This window comes from Convolutriloba macropyga, chromosome 2 (genome assembly GCF_964194025.1).
Source record: "Convolutriloba macropyga chromosome 2, txConMacr16.3, whole genome shotgun sequence".
NCBI lineage: Eukaryota > Metazoa > Xenacoelomorpha > Acoela > Convolutidae > Convolutriloba > Convolutriloba macropyga.
Window position 1 is genome coordinate 22298743 of NC_134469.1, and position 22778 is coordinate 22321520.

Consider the following 22778-nt stretch of genomic DNA (forward strand, 5'->3'; position numbering starts at 1 on the left):
TGGAAATCATTAAAGTTTGCGTATTTTGCTCAATATTAGTTGCGAAGAAGTCAGGCAGCAAAAAAAGGTGGTCAGACTAGTAGTCAATACAATATATGTAAACAAAATTTCGCTATATTAGCTTTTGTCGAGCATATGTTGGTTTTTCAATTTTTATGCTCTATGACGGAAATCATACTCTAAGTTCGACCTTTTGTTAATTGCAACAATCATCAATTTTTGAGAAGATCCTTGAAAAGTCTACGCTCAATTATATTTCAGATTCTTCAATTTTACAATTAGGCGCTTAGTAATAGCCGGTTGGATAGACGACGTTGCGTGTAACAGCTCGTATTTGTGAATTTGTTAGCAGATTGAACAAGGATCAGTTTTATCGACAAATAAACAAAAATCACTCTAAATAAAAGAATGATTAAACTCGAGATGTTCTCAAAAATCGTTTTGTATCTTTTTGTATCAAATCTCGGGTTGCAAAAAGAACTGTTCAATGTCCAACCAGTACTTTTTGTCATTCTCTGGTCAGTTTCGCCTCTGCAGCAAGGTATGTCGATAACTTTTCTGAGTTTATTATGTTCGATTTACGTATTTTTATAATTTTCCCGCAAATTCATGAACAATGAAATAAGTAGATTTTAAAAGGATTTGTTTTTTTTTTAAATCTTAACTTATTATAATCAGTAGGAAAATGGGTCAAATGACAAAAAAATGTTGATCAAATTGGCTTCAAACTTTGGGAAATTTTGTCAAAGTTAATAGGAAAAACGCTAATTAAATTATCGAGTCTCTATGAGTTACGTGGTATTATCTCAATTATTGTCATCTTAAAAAAATTTCTGTATCATAATTATTGTATGAGATTAAAGATTCACTTCGTCAAGTGCGCTAAGACCGTGTTCCACTTTTCAGTTGATAGTGTAGCGACAAGGGGTGGAAAATTTTCAATTCGAATCAAAAGACAAGTCCATCTACATCTAAGCAGGGATAGATATGTAGTTCTGAATATTTTGAAATCAGCACTTCTTTCCTCCACCAAATTCACATTGCAATGATTGTGATCTAAACAAGCAAACGATACTGAACTATTTCATATTTGGATATCATTGCTAGTTTTAGTCATGAACTGTATCCCTATTTTCAATTGCCTTGAAACAAGCAAAGTTGTACGCTGTTATCTGGGTCCTGTTGTTTTATGGAAAATTCCGATCCACATTTGCACGCGTCTTTTCGATTTCACGCGCCAACAAAAGCGAAAACACGTATAGCAGAACAATATTCTAAAACGTACAAAAAGATATGAATCATGAGGGCAGCAAAATTTTATTAATTTTTTAATATCCCTGTACGCCTACACGTGGTTGAACAAGTAGAAGGCCCATGATTTTGCGTAATTTTATTTTAACAAATAGGACTAACAAAGGTTAGCAAACCTTAGCACGAGTTGAATTTCAGCTTGACAACTTCTGACACAATCTTAGTTCACTCAGATATTAGCTTATTGTGCCTCCGGTTTCTCAGAAAGTTTTCTGAAATTAGTATTTGCGGTTTTCTGAAATTAACATTTGATCTGTTAATATTTTTGTTTGTAAAAAAACAATAACGCAATGTCGGCAGCGATACCGATAGCAACGCCATTTTTGGTCCCATCGTTGATTTTTGCAACGTAAAAGGATTCGGATTATATTTTGGGTCTGTCGTTTTTAAATTTTGTTTCGTAATTTTGTAATTTTTGCATCCCAATTACAGGCAAGTTGTTTTTGCAATTCAATTTTTAAAATTCAATGAAAAGAAGGCTCCATTTGTGCATTAAATGGATAGTTCAAAAAATGAATATTGTGTTTTTTGAGTAAGTGTTTTTTTTTCCGACAAGTTGTTTTCCTAAACTTTTAGTGAACTCTAGTGTTTTGCCAGTATTTACTATTCGTTATGTAGTCCTATGACTGAATCTAAATAATCAATTGGTTAATTTGGTATTGATGGAGCTAAAAAAGAAATTATCTACTGCTTTCATTTGCAGTCGTCATTGCCGTTTTGGTTTAAATAATGGTTTTTTGGCGTTGATACTGCGAGTTTTTATTATTTTTTATTACGTTTTCCAATTTTTGAGGTTCTCTTTTGCTATTTTGTTTGATCATCACATTAATGGCCCACTAATGAAAAGTCGCAATAATAGCGCTGCAATAAGATTCAATATTTTTAGTGAATAGACTTTGATCTTATTTGTTTCGACACCATGTCCTCGCAAAATTGATGTGACTTTTTGATTGTTGCCTGTATTTGCTCTTTTTGTAGTAGTATGGCCCTCTGAATAATTACAGGTCTCAAAAGTTTTGTATGAAGCTATAAATGAAGCCAATGAATGATTTCAGTTGATAGCTCATCGCTTTCATGACTTTGAAATTAATTGTTTTCAAAAAGTGTCAGCATATTTTCTAATTTGCACCTTGTTCTCTGCTTGTTATTCGTTCTCAATATAGACAGGTCCCATATCTTTTCTGGTAAAATGCAAGTCACGTGGTTTAGTTCAACTTTTTATCTGATGCTATTCGATGACTTTCTCATTAAGTTTTTGAAGAATAAAATGGATATTGAGTCTTGGCCGTAAGTAATGTTTTTTATTTTGTTTTTCGTTTTTTCTCTCACTCTTTTTAATGGCAGATATCATCGGTCCACTCATGAGTTATTTTTTCATTTGAATAGTGCTTAGATTTTACGGCGTTTTTTGAAAGTAAACACAATTTTTTTTTCTAACAAGTGGTTTTTTAGAAGTTTTCAATCTCTTCCTCATTCGGTGGACAATTAAGTCAAGAAATTGGAGGATTGAAATTTCATCTACTGGCAAGAAGAGTCGAAATGGTTGATTAAATAATTATCAAGTACCTATGGATGGCAACTGCCATACCTTCGTGGTTCTTGGGACTTGATGAAACTATCACAACCGAAAATGAGATCAATTTACCCAAATAACTACTCTTCGTGAAAATTAGGAGTTTAGGACAACTTTCTGCGTGCAGCTCTTTTTAAACCAAGTCGGATATCGGCGCTTTTACGTGTAATCATTTGTAATAGCTAACCAATTTTTCAACTGAGTTTATTCACATTATACGGGGCTAGTATTATTGGCCGACGCCCAAATTAGAAGACACGCCAATTGGCCGACAGATTTCATTAGGACAATTTGTGAATGACAGAAATTAGAATTGGATAATTCAAATAATATTGTTAGAAGCTTCGACTTAATTATCTTTGGCCGTGATATTTTGCTCAGTTATTTTAGGTTCATATCAAGTCCTACGGGCCGTTGAGGCATGGCCAAATTAGCTAATAGTTATATCCAATTAATTTTCGTATTAATACCAAGGAATGCTACTTTACGTGCTTAGTGCTCGGGTAATTACCATCATGAACTGTGGTTTTCCAGTGGTTATATTTGCTCAAGTGTCGGCTCAAAGGTGTGTCGTCTAAATTGTATGTCGGCCAATTGACCGGCCACGATCTAATATATGATGTAATATACCAAATTCTTTCAGTTTCTCTTTGTTTTTCTTCAATTTTGTTAGGGGGTGGTAAATCCAATATGTTGTGCCAAGTGGGTTGGTCAGAATATTCAATGTACAGTTGCTCAGGAGGTTCTCCGAGTTGAGTTGTTTTAAGTAGGTCATGATGCATTAATAGGGAAACTTTTGTACCCTAAAAATCAGCTGAGGTCGAATTGTTTGAGCGATTTTACCTCTTTACTTTACTTCACCCACACATACGCACATACACACACACACGCACCAACTCACTATTTGTGATTCGATCGCCACGCCTTTGGAAACTGCCATTGATATCAGAAGATTGGTAAAACTTAAGTTTTACAGAAATGTATATAGTGGAACAATGATTACTATTGTTGCTCCCAAAACTTATGCAGTCACCTTCAACTATTCTCAAAATTTTTAAATGTTTTATTATCCAGTAAAAATCTGATTGCATTGAGATTCCGAGCAAAAACCTTTTTTGATTTTACAACTAAATCCAAAACTATACCTTTCCCCAAATATGCGCATCGTTTGCGTATTTTTATAGCGAAACCATTGTCTCTTGACTCATTTTAGTATGATAGAAAAGAATATCCTATTTTTCATAACAATTGGTGAATGAAATGCAGGCAGAATTTTTCATGTGCTATAAAAGTTTTGAAAATAATTTTTCCACTAAAGTGACTGCTAAATTTTCTCATCTGAATTGCAAATGACACAAAAAGGTGAGAGTGAAAAGAGTTAGTTTAATACAGAGCGTCCGTCTCTTGAATCTCATTAGCTTTTCTTTTAATGAAAGTTAGGTTTTCGCGGAAACACTGCATTAAACATTACGGACTTTGGTGCTGTATATGTAGATTAGCGAGTGCTTATGTTCTTGTTAGCATGCAAAATCGAATTTAACATTATAATCTAGGGATTGTTAATTGCTGTCTTGAACATTACTTGCATTTGACTAATTGCTGATTGAATTGCTGATTAGTGGATTTTGAATCGATACAAATAATTAACTGCTCATGCAAAGATGTGAAATGAACCCTAGCGTACACAAATGCACAAGGAATCCCAAAATTGATAGAGTTGTAATGGTTAAAATCCACACTTCTAAATTGAGGGTCTTAGTAGCGGAATAAAAATCGATGTAGTGATGAAGCCTGCAACAAAACTTCAGTTCTGGGAAATGAGAATCTGCTATTTTGAGTAGTTTTAGTTTAGGAAACCCGAAAGGATTTTGCAATAATATGCATTTTTATAATTTAAAAAATTTCATGGGCTGTAATGTGATTTTTAGCTCCTTAGTTAAGTTTATATTGACAATTTGTGATCGCCTTGTCTTTCAAACCCATTACAACTATAAGTACGATTTTCTTATAAGCTGTGCTTTTGCAACTTGCTGGCTTTTAATGATATATTCTGATAGGTCAAAACATTTTTTTCTTATGCAGGATTTTTTTGTTGATGATGAAACGTTGGTTTGAATAATTCGTGATGAATGGGTACTTACTGGTCGAGTAGAGCTTCCAAAACATCAGAACCCCAAAATTAGAACCGTTTATAAGAGTCCTTCAAGCCAAAAATTTTATCAACGTGTTCAAGATACCTTGTACACACCTGATGGCAGACCCAGATGGTAGAGATTTTTAATTAGTGGAATCTGTTTATTGAACTTTGTATTGATTGGTGTGCGGTCTTTCGTTACAAGATTTAGCCATTTTAAAGTGATGCAGCTGCATTCGGGTTGTGATCTTGTCGATATTGCGTTGTTAACATTTTAACTGGACGCTCTCGTTAAATTTGAAAAGTGATTGTGATTTTACTCTCTGAAATGCTTTTTTTTGAAAATAGGGAAGACAAAATTTTCAAGCTACTAACGTTGGTCGTGTTGCTCAATTGCTCATACTCGTCTTCGGGAATATGAGCGACTACTTTGCTCTTGTGTTCCCAGAAGATGGAGTAATAAATACCAAGAATGATAGCTCCCATGGACACGCTTATCAGGTACAGCACCACAGCCAGTATTCGAAAGTACTTCTTCCCTTTCTTGTCTTTGTCGTCCAACTTGGCCAGCAGATTGTCGCTCGTCTGCCTCTGAGGTCCCCCGGGTCCTCCAGCGCCAGGGTTCCGCTTCACTGCCGTTGTCTTGGTTGTAGATGCGACCACCGCAGCCCTGTATGAAAAGAGATTAACAACGAAATCCTTCACATGTTCTGTACAAAAATTGTCTAACATGTTTAAAAACATGAGATGTCACAATGAGATAATTAAGGTAATTTATGGATCAAAATAAATCTTGTTGCATCCGTTTAATATATCCCTGCTAATTAAGTTGGACCATTGTTTATAGTTGAATGTTTGAACAGCGGTGTTCTCACGACTTCTGTTGTTGGAAAGTCAGTTGCTTCTGCTTAATTGGCTACCTTCGGTTTTTCTTGTTATATATCCCCTTCGGTGTGTTTCGGGATTTTTTTATTGTTCCCCGCTTATTCTGGATTTGTGCGTACGGAAATGCCAACGGCTGCTCATAACTTGCGAATTTAACCCTGCAAGTCTTCAATGTGACTAAAATTCCCAACCAGAAGTGCTTATAGCCTTCAAGGCTGATTGCTCTCTTTAAAAATATTTAACTCTGCTTTGAAGATTGCTGTAAATCAGAATACTTACGTGCCCACAGTCTTCAGTTTGGTATGCTCTTTCTCCATTGTGGCTACCAAAATCAGGAAACAATATCAGATTCACAAAATGCAGCTGTCTGAGTTTGAAATGGCGTCGAGTGCGTGTAAACTACTAACTGTACAAGGAATGCAAATGAAGCGAACAACAAAGGTGTCAGGTAGCTAGCTTTGTAGAGCAGTCAAATGCGACTATTTTAACTTGTGTCTCTCAAAATGCGGGATAGTAGGCAGGCTGAAAATAATGGATTTTGTAGATAGCAAAGTGTTCCTTTAAAAATGCACCACTGCTGTGAAACGCGGATTAGTAGATTTTTACTTCCTTCTTACGCTTCCATAAATTTCGCCGCACTATTGTTGTTTTGGCCATTATCTATCTTTCTCGCTTTTTTCGACTACTGAAATGGTGGTGCTAGTTTTAGAGCCTCAGCGTTGCTTATGTGTTCATACAATGTGCTCAAGGCAGTACAATAGCTTTTTCTTCAGCTGAGCGACCGGATGCGATATCTGTGCCCGTTCTTCCTGTGTTAAACACAATTCTCTCTGCCCTAGCAGGGGGTATAGGGTATTTAGGGGGTATAGAAATGAAAGCACCAGTTTCACCGTGAGGCTGTAATGTTTTAGTCAAAAGCTCTTAAGCGTGTTTAGGTTGTGTGTTGAATGTAGAATGCACTAAAAATTTGTTCTTAATCGCCATTGACTGTAAAATCAACATACCTGTTTCATTCTTCTATGTTATTGTGTTCTTGTCGAGGAGTTTTTTTATGTTCGTTGAGGAATTCAATTGCGCAGAGTGGTATGATCTAAATTTGGTCTAATCTCCTGGTAACTTACGTGTTTATTGCCAAGAAGTTGCTTTATTTTCCTAGTTGCCGTAATGATTATAAAATTCCGTTTTTAGATCTGCAATAAAAAGTGTAATTAAAGCCTGGTACTGTAGTTCAGTAAACGTTCACCTGTCTGGATCGGTTGAGGTGTAATTTTAAGGTTCTAGTTTGACTTGTACCTTATTTGGAAACTGTTTCCTTTTCTCCCAATGAATATTTATAAACAAAGCTTTGTTTTTTAAACAAAGCAATGTATATTTTTTAAACATTGATGATGGTTTATGTACCGTGCTCCATGAGAGCAGAAGCTAATCGCTACATTTACGATATACGGGTATAAAAATATTAGTTTGACTTGTACCTTATTTGGAAACTGTTTCCTTTTCTCCCAATGAATATTTATAAACAAAGCTTTGTTTTTTAAACAAAGCAATGTATATTTTTTAAACATTGATGATGGTTTATGTACCGTGCTCCATGAGAGCAGAAGCTAATCGCTACATTTACGATATACGGGTATAAAAATATTATAAGGTCCTGCACGAGCCCTTAATTGTAGTCTTTTGTCGGTAGTAGCACCAAAAACTTGTTTGAAAAAATTATTCCATGCCAAATGTAGCATATTCACTTTAAATAATTTTGTATATTTAAGAACGGGCTTTGGAACTTCTTGGAGATGATAATCCGAATGATGAGTTTTAAATTTTAAAGTTAAATTTGAAATTTGAGAAAATTGTTCAATTTGGCAAATTTTTTTGAGAATTTTGCTGCATTGAAGTAAATTAGCCTTTGGTGTTGAAGTCGATGTTTAATTGCTCTCACACGAAGTTCGTTGCAATTATATTAGTCCTGTAGGTCTATTTCTAATGCAATTTTTCGCTTGACTGATTTTTCGTCTGACCCATAGACTTTTCGTCCTCAAAAACTGGATAAACAGGTAGCGCCCGGCGGGCATTAAGTTCTCTTAGAGCCTTTCAACTCACTAGTCTCCAATTATGCGATTCACAGAAATTGTTTTGGAGACCTATACTTATGGTGTGAAGGGCTGTTTTTAGATGTTGACACCCGGTGCACCGCCCGCCCGCTCCGCTCACCTCACGCCCCTTCAATTAAGCTAAAGCTAGCCTCACTAAACCGTGGCTAGCTACTGAGGAAACCAACCGCTCTCCAGTCGTTCGAGAGCTATTCACTCGAGACTAGATTGTTACCATACAAGAACGGTTTTAAACTAAAAATCAGGTATTCGCATGGTTGTTTTAAGTGTTATTTAGTTGTAAAACCGTGAAAATGCATTCTGTGTTTATTTTCTTATTTCTTAAATAACATGGAGTGGCCAACTATATTAAACTTTTTGTACTGTTTGGAATTCTCGCTGCAATGTTTCAATTTGTATTCGTTTTTGTGGAAAGATTTCTTTAATACTTGACTGCATCGTTTGTGTTGTTTTTCATGAGATGGGTGCAGAATTTCTGTTTTGCATATATTTGTAAATTAGGAACACGCAGATCTAGTCTGATATGAAAGTAAGTTTATAATTCAACATTTCACCTGAACTGTCTGTAAATTGTTTCTGAAATGTTAGTTTCCATCCTCATTCCTTTGAGTGGAATGAAAAACATTTTACTTTCCGATTGTAACGAAAATTTATGGAGGGAAATCTTCGTGTGCTTTCAAAAAATTTCTTTTGAGTATGTGATTGTGAAAAATTTCTCAAACTCGACTTCGGGATGCTCTAAGATGCCAACAAATATTCTGCAATAATTCGTTGAGATTTATTACTTATAGGAAAGTTATTGAATTTAGTACTTTTGTGCTCATCTAGTACTTTTGTGGTCATTGCTACATTAGAAGCGAGCTCTCTTTTTGAGACTAATTTGTCGGATATGTTTAATCTCGCACTCATGTTTTTCCTATAAATTAAAAAATACTTGATTTTCAGCTTCATCTTGTTACAGATCCTTTTTGACTCGAAGGAGTTTTATGATAAAGATTGGATTGTCTCTAACTAACAGCCCCATTTTGCTCGTAAGCACTTCTTTGTTGCTTTGTAAGTTGAAACAAATTGATTTCAGACCAATTTGTTTCGTCCAGAAATTCGGATTAATTTGGTGATGTTGTCACTTCATCAACAGGTCTGAGCTCACTTGACTGGCAAAATATTACACACAGAGGCTCGGTAATATGTGTGAGGACATAATGTTCCGATCCCGCTCATCCACATTTTTGGCTAAATGAGGAAGAGATAGTAAACAATCAAAAATTTAAATATTGTTCAAAAATCAGTGGTGTATGAATAAAAAAAATTGCCTGCAACTCAAATCACATAGTGAAGTAATTGATGCCACATTACAGGGCCAATGGGACCTGCCATTACCTATACTGCGAGACAAGACAAACAACAGAATAAAAACCGCAAAAATTTTTTACATGCGAAACTGAAGAAATGTTTAACAAAGTCAAAATAGCGTCAAATAAAACCTAAACTAAACAAATCAATTTGTACTTCACTAGAAAAAAATTTGTACCAGTTCTTAAAGTAACTCTGTAACACGTAGACAAAAAATAAAAACGGTGAAGTTAAAATGTGCGTTTGTGTTCTATAACAAACTATTTCAAATGCTAAAAACCATCAACTGAAATCTTTTAATAGGTTTAGGCTCAGTCATAAAAAATTCGGTTAGATTCTGGTAGAAGATGGTGTTGAAACCTTTATAACAAAAATCTATTCCTCGAAAAAATTGATATGTTCAATTCTGCCCTCTTTTTAATGCCAATAAATGTGAGATTTGACCTGTCAATAATGTGACGAGATAAGGAAAATTACCTCAAAGATGGGAAAATGTCCAAAAAAGAATAATTTGTAGTATCAAAGCCGAAGACCATTACATAAAGTGTAAAACCGCACTGTTAAATTTAAATCCATAAGAAAAATGATGCGACCTGTCTTTGCTAACTTTTAAGCTACAAGTTGGCCAAGAAAGAAATAAAAGTGTCAAAGCTCAATTATCTATTATTTATTTTGAAAACAAGAATTTAAAAGTATTTAAATTAACACAAAAATCCAGCGATTGATATTACATTGCGACTTATTTTTAGACTTTTAAAGTAGAAATTTGGAAAATTATCTACTTGAATTAGTTTAAAAAAGGCAAATTTTTAACTCAAGTACAATCTCAAAGGAAGCGCAATTTAAAGTAGACCTATTTGGAGTTAATTTAAAAAACCTGGCAAAATTTCATTTCAAGAACAGAACACTGGAGAAGGAAGCGCAAGTAGAGCGGCTTTTAGCCCTTTTTGGAATTGGTGAAGTTTGTGTCAGCAGTTTTAGGTGTGTTAATCCGGCATATTTGAAAAAGTGTACTAAAGAAGCTTTTTTCGTTCCATTGTTGATGAAAAAGTCTGAATTTGTAAAATTTAGGTAAAATTTTGACCGAAGAATTTAAGCAAGCTGTTCAATCTCCTATCTTTAGAGGTGAAACCAACATCACTTTCGTTAATAGTTATAACATATTTTTAGTAAAATTGGCAAAAATTGCATAAAACGGAGAATGTGAACAAAAATGAAAATCAGTCAAATGTTCACTAAATTTTAAAACCTCGATGACTCGACGAAAGAACAATTCAAAAAATCATTTAAATTATGTTTTCTACTACTCTGGACGGGCTTTCTATCAAAACGACTCTCCCGCAACTCTCTACGATGAATATATCGATCGGCCAAAATTGACTGAACAAAAAAGTCCATTTGAGTATATAGTTCTTCCCCCATTAATGTGTCGGAACAATTAACACAAGGAACCAATTTATTGATGTGGTTATGTCATACGGTAGTGAATAAAAAACAAATATTACAGCTGTAAATTTCCCCAATTTTTCTCGTGTTTGAGAATTTTCCCTCTCAAGTTTTTGACAAGGCAGTCCTTTACCAATATATGAAATTGGTTGATTGGACAATATTTCTTTTCACGAAGAGATTTTTAATACAACCTATCCCCCCAGATTAGTAAGATTTTTTAAAAGAGGGAGCAAGCTAACCGCATAACCACACTAATACTAATTAATTGGTGATCCAAAAAAGACAAATACTAATTAATTGGCGCTACAAAACATCAAATTGGAATAAAAGCAAACTGACGGTATCAAAGGTCTCGCAACTTTTCACATAGACATTGTGTTAGACAATTTTGTTTGTTTTTCTCACCAATAAACAAAGATATTTTCCTTAAATATTACACCAATATATTGTTCAGAGGCTAGTACAGTTATGTTAAACAAAAACGACCATGATCATTTTTAAACAAGTCCAATTTTGTCAGCATGAAAATATATTTTGATCAACTCTCTGTTGAAAGTTTGTTTATCACCCTTTGCGAGAAAAAATTCAAAATTTGTAATATTTGAAGTTTCGCTAAAAGCGTGTCATTTTCTAGCGGCCTTTTCTCATTTTATTTTTAAAAAAAATGGTTATCACCGTTTCCGATATAAAGCATAAGTGAAATTTTGGAACATTTGATGAAAATTTTAAAGCGTTGGGATTTTGTTTAAAAAATATTTCAAACCAAAATTGATAACCATGCCTTCTAGTAGTTGTCTAAGATAATGAATAGCTTTGATTACCTGTTAAAAAATAGTTTTTTTAAATATGGGCAGCGGCGATTTGAAAGACCACGCATAGATCATTTTCATTAATCGAGATAAACCCATGTTTCTCGGAAATTTGAAATTTATTGGAGCGCGTTTTCTAGCGCTTTTAGAGTTGTTCGTAAAATTTTGTTGGCTCTGACTAATTCAACAGTTTAACTCAAAGTAAAAGGAACTACTGGTCACAATTTAGAGATTGATAATTAGTGTAAAGCAATCCTTAATACTGTTTTTAATTCGAATATTTGTTTTTTTGTGTTTGTCTTGGATGTTTTCAGGGCTGTTCTGTATGAGTCATAAACGACAATTTTTTGCATCAGGCTAAAACATTTGACAACTCAGACTTGTGGTTTTTGATTGGGTGCTGGCGTTGAATTGCATTACTAACTAATTTTTTTCCCATTGCTCTGATGTTTTCAGGCGGCTTGTTGCCGAGTCAATTTTGATATAGTTTATCAAGTTTTTGAATTTATTTTAGAGTTTGTGCAGTTTTCTGGAATTTAATAGTGAGATTCATTTGAAGAATACAGAAATTTTATCTATTTTTGTCATGTTTTCAGCACCTTAGCCATTTACATTTTGCTTAATGACTCGAATTGTAACGTTCTGTAGATGAACTTGTGTCTCAGATCTCCTCCACTGAGAGTTAGAAGCCTTCTCTAATTTAGCTCATATATGAATAAAAATTGAGTATTTTTTATTTCAGATTTGTTTATTTTTAGACAATTTTTCATAACATTTTTTAAGCTGCATGTAGAAAGGCTGATTTTTTCGTAATCAAAAGTTATATTGAGATATCAATATTTTTACACGCCAAAAAATATGTTTTTCACTGGTTGCTTCCGAACTGACGAGACTCCATGACGCTGGCTGCTATCAGGACGCGACGTCTCGTGGAAAACCATGCGTAATCACACATTTGTCAGAAAGCTCTCGTTCTCCTAAGAAAAGCTCATTTCATTATCAAAATCGCTCATTTCGTTATCAACATTGTGAAACAACCTCAATGCTGTGAGGCATGTTTTTAGATAAATCTTGAGAACAGTTTTTAAGGTTTTAAACTTAGTTTTTAAGTTCCGAGCCGCCAATTTGATATAATAATACCAAATCTAAAATTCATATTCAATGCCACTTGTTGGAAACTTCATGAATTCAATCAAAATGAATTTAAATAATAACGATTTTTTTTGCTTTCCCAAACTTTTTGCTTTTATTTCCAGCATGTCCCTAACTATGGAGATCTTATCAATCTTTGTGAATCAGAATCTAGGTTAATTGTTTTCAAAGAAAAAAAAATAGTATAGATTAAAGGAAAGTCAGTCGAAATTAAAGTTTGTTAGTTATAGGTAATTGTTGCAAGAAGTTTTGTTTCAATTTGGTTTTGTTTCAATTTGGTTTTTTTAATCGCTGCGATAGCTGAGCGGAATTTTCCTTGGCCTTCACTTGGTTTTTATCTTAGAATTACCTTACTCTCAGATATACTATTCCTCTTTCTCTCAAAATTACTATTTGCTTACATTAATTGATGGAGTTAAGTTGAGTATATGTCATTCTGATTGAATGTTATAGGAGAGCATATAATAGACACAACACATAATTTATACAATTTTTAAATCAAAATACGAAACCTCGGCAATTAGTAAAGAAATCGCATTTTTCTTTGTTCTTAATTTTTTCATTTGCTTTTTGGTATTGCAGGTCTACAAAGCTCTAACAGCTTTTTTCCTGGCAATCTGCCAGCTACGTTTTCTTATACAATTTTCAGTCAAGGAACTCAATTGCGCCCAACATTATTACTTTTCAAGACTTCATTTCAAGGTTCATTTCATGAATCGAAGAAGACGTGTGAACTTAGATTTTCCACAATTTAATAAGTAAAGTGTTTGATTTGGATATCCAATATCGCACTCTGTTTGACTTATCACGTTAATAGCCCAATCATTTTTTGACTAGCAGGAGAAATTAGAGACCACTGTTTTTGAAAGACCTCTGAGCATCAGTAAAGAAGAACGGACCATAGTTGAAAAACAAAAATAGTTTTTGCTGTTATTTTAACTATTATCTCTTAAATATGTAGTTAAACTAACTTTTTGTCAAAGAAAAGCCTTAAATGAAACGGCATTGTCTGTTTAAATTTTCGCTGAAAGTTAATCAATTAATTTTTTCGACTTCAATAAAATGACCACTGCTCTTATTTGAACAGAAAAGATAATGAGTTTTCTGTAGTATTTCAATTAATTCCCTTATGTCAGACTGCTAATCACTTTGAAGCCAATTGGCAAACATAAGAATAAAAGGGACAATTTCATGAAAATCGTTGCGTGATAAAATTGATTTCAAATTATTTTTTTTTTTTTGGCTTTGCTTTTGTGATTACTTTCGGTTGTTCTTGATGAGAATGTCTATTTAATGTTTAATTCTGTAAATTTATGATCAAATTAAGTATTTACATATATGAAAGACAATTTTATAACGGTTTAGCCTAAACTTGCTCGGATGTTTACAACAAGAAAATTGTTTCTTTCCATTTTAAAATTTTTTCTTATTTATTCTTTTGCCAGGTCAATTTAAAGATGACTGAACAAATTCTGCTCACAGGAGACTTTCATTAAATGTAGGCTATTGGAAGGCCTAAGTTTAAAGATCAACTGAAGTATTGGGAACGGACCAGTCTTTTCTCAGTAATGTTTTCTCTTCTATTCTATTGTATCCCATATGCAGGCAGTTCTGAAAATTATTTGTCCAATCAATCCTCGAATTTAATTAGTATAAGGGTTTCGGCTTAGTTTAAGTGTGTCCAGAGGAAAATAGAAGTTTTAAATAAACATCAGTTTTGGACTGTCAGGATTAATTAGAAATCGTTTTCCGCCAAAAATTATAGGAACTGTATGTTAAATTTGATTTGTTTTCTTTCTCTGAATTTTTCTCGTTGTTTCAAATCTAGTTTTTTTTTAAAAAAAAGTCAAATGTTTCTCGTTCGCCTGTTTGTGTAGTGTCTGGCAAATCTAACTAAAGAAGTTAACTTAAAGGTGTGATATAGGTGAAATACTGACAGAAGATCAAAAAAAGATTTTTTGTTTTTCGAAAAATTAGCGTACGTTTTACCGTTTCATTATTTCTGATTCTCATATTGATCAAAACTTTTTATTAATTGCTCTCGAATGAGAAGCAATTATTGTAAACGCGTGTCTTCTTTTATGCAAAATTTTTGCTTGACCGTTTTGCGTTTTTTTTGCGTTTTGCTGTGTTCGAACCTTACCTTTGCAGCCATAAATTTACGGCCCCGCCTGTCATTGGAGAGCAATTTTTTCGACGTTAGTTGGTTTATGTTTTTGGTTATATATGACTTTTGCACTAAATAATGAAAATGTTAATTAGATACTCCAGTGGAAGAGAAGGAGAACTTAAGTATTTCCCTTGTGTCAGACTGCTAATCAATTTGAAGTCACTTGGAACCAAGCATTAAATGCAACATAACTTTGAGTAAAATTAATGCGTGGTAAAGTTGAAATTAAGCTTTTAAGGTCAGGTACTAAATGATCTTAAAAGTTAGCTACAATGAAGAAGAGGAAGAACCCCAGAAAAGTAAGAAAAAGCATGATTTGTTTGAGTCTTTGAGTTCTGTTTTTTCAGAAATATCAAAATCCAATTTTGCTTGACAGGTGTTTTCAAATTTTTGACCTTTTTGTTTTCTATATGACCTCCGTTTTTCTGTTTGCTTAGTGGTTGCTCAATTCATTTTATTTGAGTAGATATTTCTCGTCAGTGAAAATTAAACTTTCGAGTTTTTACGTCAGAAACAATCACGTTATGATTGCCTTTTAACTTTTAAGGCCGCACTACACATTTAATGTTCAGAAGTCACTTTTTTTGTTGGAAGCACGCATACTTAATACCTTCTCAGCATCAAATCTGTCAAAAGTGGATAGTTTTTTAATTGCTCTCAAACGAAATTTATAGCAATTATATGAGTCCTGTTGGTCTTTTTTATGTGATTTTTCGCCTGACCGATTTTTCGTCTGACCCATTAGACTTTTCGTCCTCAAAAACGGGGTAAACAGGTAGCGCCCGGCGGGCATTAAGTTCTCTCAAAGCCTTTCAGCTCACTAGTCTCAAAATATGGGATTCACGGAAACTTTTTTGGAGACATTACTTATACTTATGGTGTGAAGGGCGGTTCTTAGAGGTTGACTGAAATCTTCATCAAAGGAATTCTGTGAATCAGTGCAGTTAATTTGATCCTTTACAATTGGATATTATTCTATTTAATCAATGGCACTGAGCCTCCCGTTGAAGGACGTCAGAGTCGATGATAGTATCCTTCTTGTTGAGCGAATTCAAAGTCCTCCGTTTCGTGTCAGTTCGGTTACTTCGGTTCATTCAAGAAGTCACGTTGTAGCCAATCGATGTAAAATTGCAAACTAAGTTGATCGAGGTAGTTTTATAAAGGCTAACGAGAAAATGGCTAAAAAAATGACCATGAGATTTTTTATATTAGCTAACGAAAAAGCTCAAGCATTCTAGCGTACATTTCGCAACCAAACACAGGTCGCCTTAAGTTGAACTGTAAGAGCAGTTGGAAACGAATTTCGTGCTAGGAGCAATTTTGTTCTCCAAGTGTTTCAATTTCGGCAGGACTTCGGGCCGCCTTAGTGTGGTTTGCAAAGAAGATTGGTTGATTACCCAAAGGCCCTTGTGATCTCTTCGGTGGCTAAAATTTTCATTGATACTATTTTCATTATCTCTCCGCAAAAGATCGATCAACAAAAAAAAACCGAAGCCAGGGTAGCATAAATTTCCATTTCACCAAAAATTGGTTGGTTGAACAAATCCAAATAAGAACGTTGATTTTTGGAGAGAATGTTGACGAAAACATTCAACTTGCTCAGGAAAACTTATAAATTGCGGCACCAATGTGGAAGCAAACAAAATTTAATAATTAAATTTCGTTTGCTTCCTCATTGGTACCGCAATTTAGGTTTTCCTGAGCAAGTTGAATGTTTTCGTCCACGATGCCAATCCCACTTGTCAATATAGTGTTAGATTGCTCATAAACTTTTTTGAATAAAGATTTGGCGAAACTTGCCCTCCTGTTTTGAAAAATTTCTCGTGATTGCTGTGGTTGCTTACTTAGTGCACAATGATAACTTTTATTAGAGAACCCGGGGTACGATTTCATAGATCACTAAAACTTCGAAGCTGAGAGCTTATTTTGCAAGTTTGAACTTAGAGTTAAAGAAGTAATAGTCTTAGTTTTTGTCGTAAACTTAGTGTACTATAGGACACTAAATTTAGGACAAAATATTAGACTTCACTGAATTAAACCGCTAATCTGCTTCGCTATCAGAGGGAGAACTTTGGTTTATTTCAACTTCTGTATATTTTAAGAATACTTTTCTTTCACTAATCTGCAAAATTGTACTCTTAACTTTAATTTGAAATGAAATTCAACACTTTTGTACCCTTTGGTTCTCTAAATACAAGAACAAAGTCTTGGTCCCTCTCCGGACTCGTGCACAGCACTCGGGCGCAAGCGCCTTCTTGTCAGGGCACTAATTACCCCTAGTTTGCTTAGAAAAAGGAAAGTATTTGAGTCCACTTGCCTGAAGTTTTCCAAGAGCGGTTCTGTTCCCAGATTTTTTCTTACCTCTTAGCGGCACCTTTGAAGTCTAATTTTGCAGGTCCTTTATCCATTGTCGTGCGGGAATTCGGCTTGAGTTGTTCGCTTTTAAATAAATACCGAAAAGAGACAATGTATTTCGGTAGGAAGGGTGAGTTCAAGCACTTATCGGTAAAAGCATTGAGGGGAAATAATGTTTATAAGTGTTTCTTATACGGGCGAATGGTAATTGTAAACGGAGCTTTTGACTGATTGGAGCGCGTGATTATTACCTAAACTTACTAATGTGATTGCATTTGCATAAAAGGAGGTTATCAACTAGAGCAACAGAGCGTCAGACGTCGTTTCTCTAATTGGACTTTTTAAATTCGATTTGTGAAAAAAAATGTGCGCTGTAGTTTCAATTTGCACAATTCAATGGTCCATTGTGTTTCGGCGCAATTAGCGTTGTTTAAGTAACATAAAAGCGCATAGAAAGCGGCTGATTGTTTGTCGTTTTGAAAAATTCAAAACAACAAAGATGAAAATCAAAATTAACAGGTACAGGCTTGGATCGGGTAGGAAACAACCACGCAATCTATATTGTGAGTTATCAGTTGCTCGAAATTGAAATTAATGGATTGCAATTTGCTACTTAAAAGCTATTTGTAGTGAGTGGAATTTACCACAGACGATTGGTAGTTTGTCTTGGATCCCAATATCCATCCCGTCAAATAAAACCAACAATTAATGAAATTAGGAAACGCAAATCCTGTTTTTAATAGCGGCACAGCGATAGCTAGGGCTATTATTGGCCTTTTCATGGTTTTTTTTCGTCGTCGCGATTTTTGTTACGACCATATGACGTCACAACACAACCACTTCAAATCTGCTTTTTGTTCAATCGTTCATGCAATTTCAACTGAAATGCGTGTGTGACGTCATTTTTCGCTCTTAGTGGAGCAATTTTTTGTTCATTCGCGTGATTAAATTTTTGGTCACACTTGACTTACCTCTCTCTCAAAAATGACTTCCTCACTTTGAAATTGACTTTTATTTACTTTAATTCAAAGAGATAAGGTCAAATGGGTGTGTGTTACTCTAAGTGAAAGTTAATTGAGAGCAGCTAATAGAGGCAGCAAAAACTTATGGAGGCAGCAAGATTTTAAATCAATATATAACATATCAGCCTTCAATGAAAAGACGAATTTTTTGGTCTGTCTTTTTTACTGCTTTTTGAGACTGCTGATCTACGAAGCTATTGCGGCTATTTTCTGGCAATCTGCCAGCTATGTTATTAGAGATGCGTAACCTCAGACTTTGGTAAGGTAATCTAAGGCTTCTATGCCCTGTTCAATTAGTAAGTTCCTTCAGTTGTAAAAATTTTCTAAAGGAAATATTGTTTATTGTCCTCAAACGAAATTTGTAGCAATGATATTGGTCCTAATGCGTTTTTTGAATGCTACCATACTACCGGAGAGCATTATCCGCATATACTAGAGAGCATGTTGTTGAACAGCTTTCTCAGTTAATTCAAGCTAGTCTTTAAGTGTAAAAATTTCCGGAGCTTTTCAGAAGACATGAAATCACGGCCCGACTTGAAGCGTGGCGGTCTAGGCCAGCTTAATTCTACCTCTATCCTCGCGACCCACCTAAGACCCCGCAATCCACCCCCCCCCCCCCCCCTCTCCCGCCTCATACACCCCCCCCCCCCCCCCCACCCCCCGCGATCCACCCCCCGCCCCATACACCCTCGTTTTTACTCCCTCACTTCCCCCTCAGTATCTTACTTAATCTAGTATGCCTTAGCTAGCTCCTACCGAATTCAACCTCTCCCCAGTCGCTTGACAGATGTAATAATGAATTGTTTATGGTTGGTACAGAATCAATATAGCTAATTTTAAAACGACTGCAAAAATAGAATACTATTTGGTAAAACTGACATGTTTTCAAGTGCCTCTAGCGGAAAATAATTCACTATCAATACCTATTCAGTCAGGGTAAAACAAATTGCTTATTAATAGCCGCCCTCATCTTCTCAGCCGGCTATTATAGCGCGCCTCTTTTTTTACTTTCTCGAAATTTTTTCGCTTTACTCATTTTGTCGCTTTTTCGACATTTCGCGTGAAATCTTTTTGACTTCTCTAGGCTAGTTTCACTCTTCTGTCATTCTGCTCAAAGTCCTTTAAAACAGCAGCTGCTCAGCAAAGCAATTCAAAATGAAGAGAGTCAGTATTAAAAAAATCAAAGTCAGAAATAGAAACGGGATAAACCCATAAAGCTTTAGATGCCCGGTACTTGAACTTTGTTCTCATAAGTTTTAGTTACTATAATGCTTATTGGTATTGATACTAGACCCTGTAGCCTCTCACTGAGAGACAGGAGTATGTTCAATTACAAAAAGACATCAAAATAAATCGCACTTAAAAATGTCTTTATACAAAACAATTTTTGTTGATATTTTCTTTTCTTTCAATCCCAATAGTTTTGGGAATCAACGGCGGCTATTTTCCGGCAATCTGCCGGGTATGTTTTTAAAAATTGAAAACAAAAGAAAACAAATACCATAATCAGTAGTTTTGCTTTGTTTATTAACGAAAAATTGCTTCCGTTAGTTGTTCATTTTCCAGGTCTAAAAAGTTGTGTGCAAGTTTACTTATTTCGTTTTCTTTAAGGTTTTTTAATTTGTTAACCTTCTTAACATTGTATACAGACAATTTTTCACGCATGAGCTTTTAATTTTTGAGATCTTTTTAGACCGACTGCTTGAAAGATTTTCTAGATCCTGACCACTCAACAATTTTGACAAAGACCCAATCTTGCATTTGCCCCGAAGGATATTAATCGGAGTTTTGAAAAGTTCATATATGTGAAGTTCCTTAACAGTGTAGAGTTAGGTTTCGTCTATCAATGAGCCCAGCGATTGGAAATTCCGTTTGTATGAAATAGTTTTAATAAATAGTTTTTTAAGTTTTTCCAGGTTTTTAAGCACATTTTAAGCACACGTTGAGCCATAGAGCCATAGATGAGAACTCCACATTGGAATGTTGGCGTGATGTATACTCTAAAAATTTGGATAATTTGACGAAATGTTAAGACTTTTCTGAGCCTGTAGAAAAGGCCGCAAAAACTTGACAAGGCTTTTTTCGATATAGGATACATGATGTTGGAAACTTAATTGACAATCAATAATCACACCTAAATATTTGTTTTGCTTTACTGACTCCTTTGTTTCTTTACCCAATGAAAATTCCTTTTCAAACTGAAAATTCCGTCGACCATTAAAGAGCCTTGTTTTTTGTTTTTGCATTGAGGACTAGCTTGTTTTCTTTTATCCAATCATTTGTGTCTTTTTAGTGCTATCTGATAATTGTTCATTAATTCTATGTTTCTGCTTCCTGTTATAATTGCTGTGTCATCAGCATACACTATTAGATCAGCTTCTTTGTGCATTGATTTGATGTCATTTATATAAATAAGGAACAGAATTGGTCCCTGTATATGGGGGACACCTGTTTCTACTAGTTGCAACAAGATTTTGCTCCAATTTGATTGTTTTGCTTTCGATTCTTCAGGAACGATTCAATAAGATTATATGTTTCCTGACGAAAACCGTAACAATAACTTTTTTGTAATAAAAGTTTTTTATCAAGAGTGTCGAACGCCTTCTTTAGGTCAAGAAATCTGCACCAAGACGCATCAGCTCTGTTTGATCATAATTGACGACTTGTTTCCACCAATGTAGCAATAGCATCAACTCTGCACCGTTTGTTCCGAAAACCGAACTGTTTATCACTCAGAATGTGCTAGTGATTGAGGAACTGTACCAGCTTTTTATAGATCAGTTCGCTAAAAACTTCCCGATTGTCGGTAGCAAGGAGATTGGCCTGTGGTTTGTTGGCTCATGTTTATCACCCTCATTTTGTAAGGGTACAACTTTTGAAAACCAAAGAGAAAACAAATACCATAATCAGTAGTTTTGCTTTGTTTATTAACGAAAAATTGCTTCCGTTAGTTGTTCATTTTCCAGGTCTAAAAAGTTGTGTGCAAGTTTACTTATTTCGTTTTCTTTAAGGTTTTTTAATTTGTCTACAATTATTGGTTCGATTATTAAAACTAGGTTTAATAACCTTCTTAACATTGTATACAGAATATTTTTCACGCATGAGCTTTTAATAGTTGAGATCTTTTTAGACCGACTGCTTGAAAGATTTTCTAGATCCTGACCACTCAACAATTTTGACAAAGACCCAATTTTGCATTTGCCCCGAAGGATATTAATCGGAGTTTTGAAAAGTTCATAAATGTGAAGTTCCTTAACAGTGTAGAGTTTAGTTTCGTCTATCAATGAGCCCAGCGATTGGAAATTCCGTTTGTATGAAATAGTTTTAATAAATAGTTTTTTAAGTTTTTCCAGGTTTTTAAGCACATTTTGAGCACATTTTAAGCACACGTTGAGCCATAGAGCCATAGATGAGAACTCCACATTGGAATGTTGGCGTGATGTATACTCTAAAAATTTGGATAATTTGACGAAATGTTAAGACTTTTCTGAGCCTGTAGAAAAGGCCGCAAAAACTTGACAAGGCTTTTTTCGATATAGGATACATGATGTTGGAAACTTAATTGACAATCAATAATCACACCTAAATATTTGTTTTGCTTTACTGACTCAATTGTTTCTTTATCCAATGAAAATTCCTTTTTAAACTGAAAATTCCGTCGACCATTAAAGAGCCTGTTTTTTTGTTTTCTTTGCATTGAGGACTAGCTTGTTTTCTTTTATCCAATCATTTGTGTCTTTTTAGTGCTATCTGATAATTTTTCATTAATTCTATGTTTCTGCTTCCTGTTATAATTGCTGTGTCATCAGCATACACTATTAGATCAGCTTCTTTGTGCATTGATTTGATGTCATTTATATAAATAAGGAACAGAATTGGTCCCTGTATATGGGGGACACCTGTTTCTACTAGTTGCAACAAGATTTTGTTCCAATTTGATTGTTTTGCCTTCGATTCTTCAGGAACGATTCAATAAGATTATATGTTTCCTTACGAAAGCCGTAACAATAACTTTTTTGTAATAAAAGTTTTTTATCAAGATTGTCGAACGCCTTCTTTAGGTCAAGAAATCTGGACCAAGACGCATCAGCTCTGTTTGATCATAATTGACGAATTGTTTCCACCAATGTAGCAATAGCATCAACTGTGCACCGTTTGTTCCGAAAACCGAACTGTTTATCACTCAGAATGTGCTAGTGATTGAGGAACTGTACCAGCTTTTTATAGATCAGTTCGCTAAAAACTTCCCGATTGTCGGTAGCAAGGAGATTGGCCTGTGGTTTGTTGGCTCATGTTTATCACCCTCATTTTGTAAGGGTACAACTTTTGAAAACAAAAGAGAAAACAAATACCATAATCAGTAGTTTTGCTTTGTTTATTAACGAAAATTGCTTCCGTTAGTTGTTCATTTTCCAGGTCTAAAAAGTTGTGTGCAAGTTTACTTATTTCGTTTTCTT

General features: G+C 34.6%; 1 protein-coding gene across 2 annotated transcripts; it reads right to left on the reverse strand.

Moving 5' to 3' along the window:
* Positions 1-921: 921 nt before the first annotated feature.
* LOC142358110 (uncharacterized) lies at positions 922-17802 on the reverse strand. 2 transcript variants are annotated; one of them, XM_075409577.1, is made up of 3 exons: positions 17306-17802; positions 5394-5688; positions 922-1056 (listed from the first exon to the last, which is right to left on the reverse strand). In XM_075409577.1, exons 1-3 carry the CDS (start codon positions 17350-17352, stop codon positions 1036-1038), a joined length of 363 nt encoding a protein of 120 aa, XP_075265692.1. In that variant the 5' UTR covers positions 17353-17802; the 3' UTR covers positions 922-1035. The 2 variants fall into 2 exon arrangements, with proteins under 2 accessions (XP_075265692.1, XP_075265700.1); XM_075409585.1 differs by lacking the exon at positions 17306-17802 and adding an exon at positions 6183-7346.
* Between the last annotated feature and the right edge of the window lie 4976 nt (positions 17803-22778).

Excerpts from the sequence above, each read along its gene's own strand:
- LOC142358110 (XM_075409577.1), bottom strand. The coding sequence starts at position 17,352 with ATGGATAAAGGACCTGCAAAATTAGACTTCAAAGGTGCCGCTAAGAG. Across the intron at positions 5,689-17,305 it reads TTCAAAGGTGCCGCTAAGAG|GGCTGCGGTGGTCGCATCTA; the intron begins GTAAGAAAAAAT and ends CTTTTCATACAG. Across the intron at positions 1,057-5,393 it reads AATTGAGCAACACGACCAAC|ATCACAATCATTGCAATGTG; the intron begins GTTAGTAGCTTG and ends TTGCTTGTTTAG.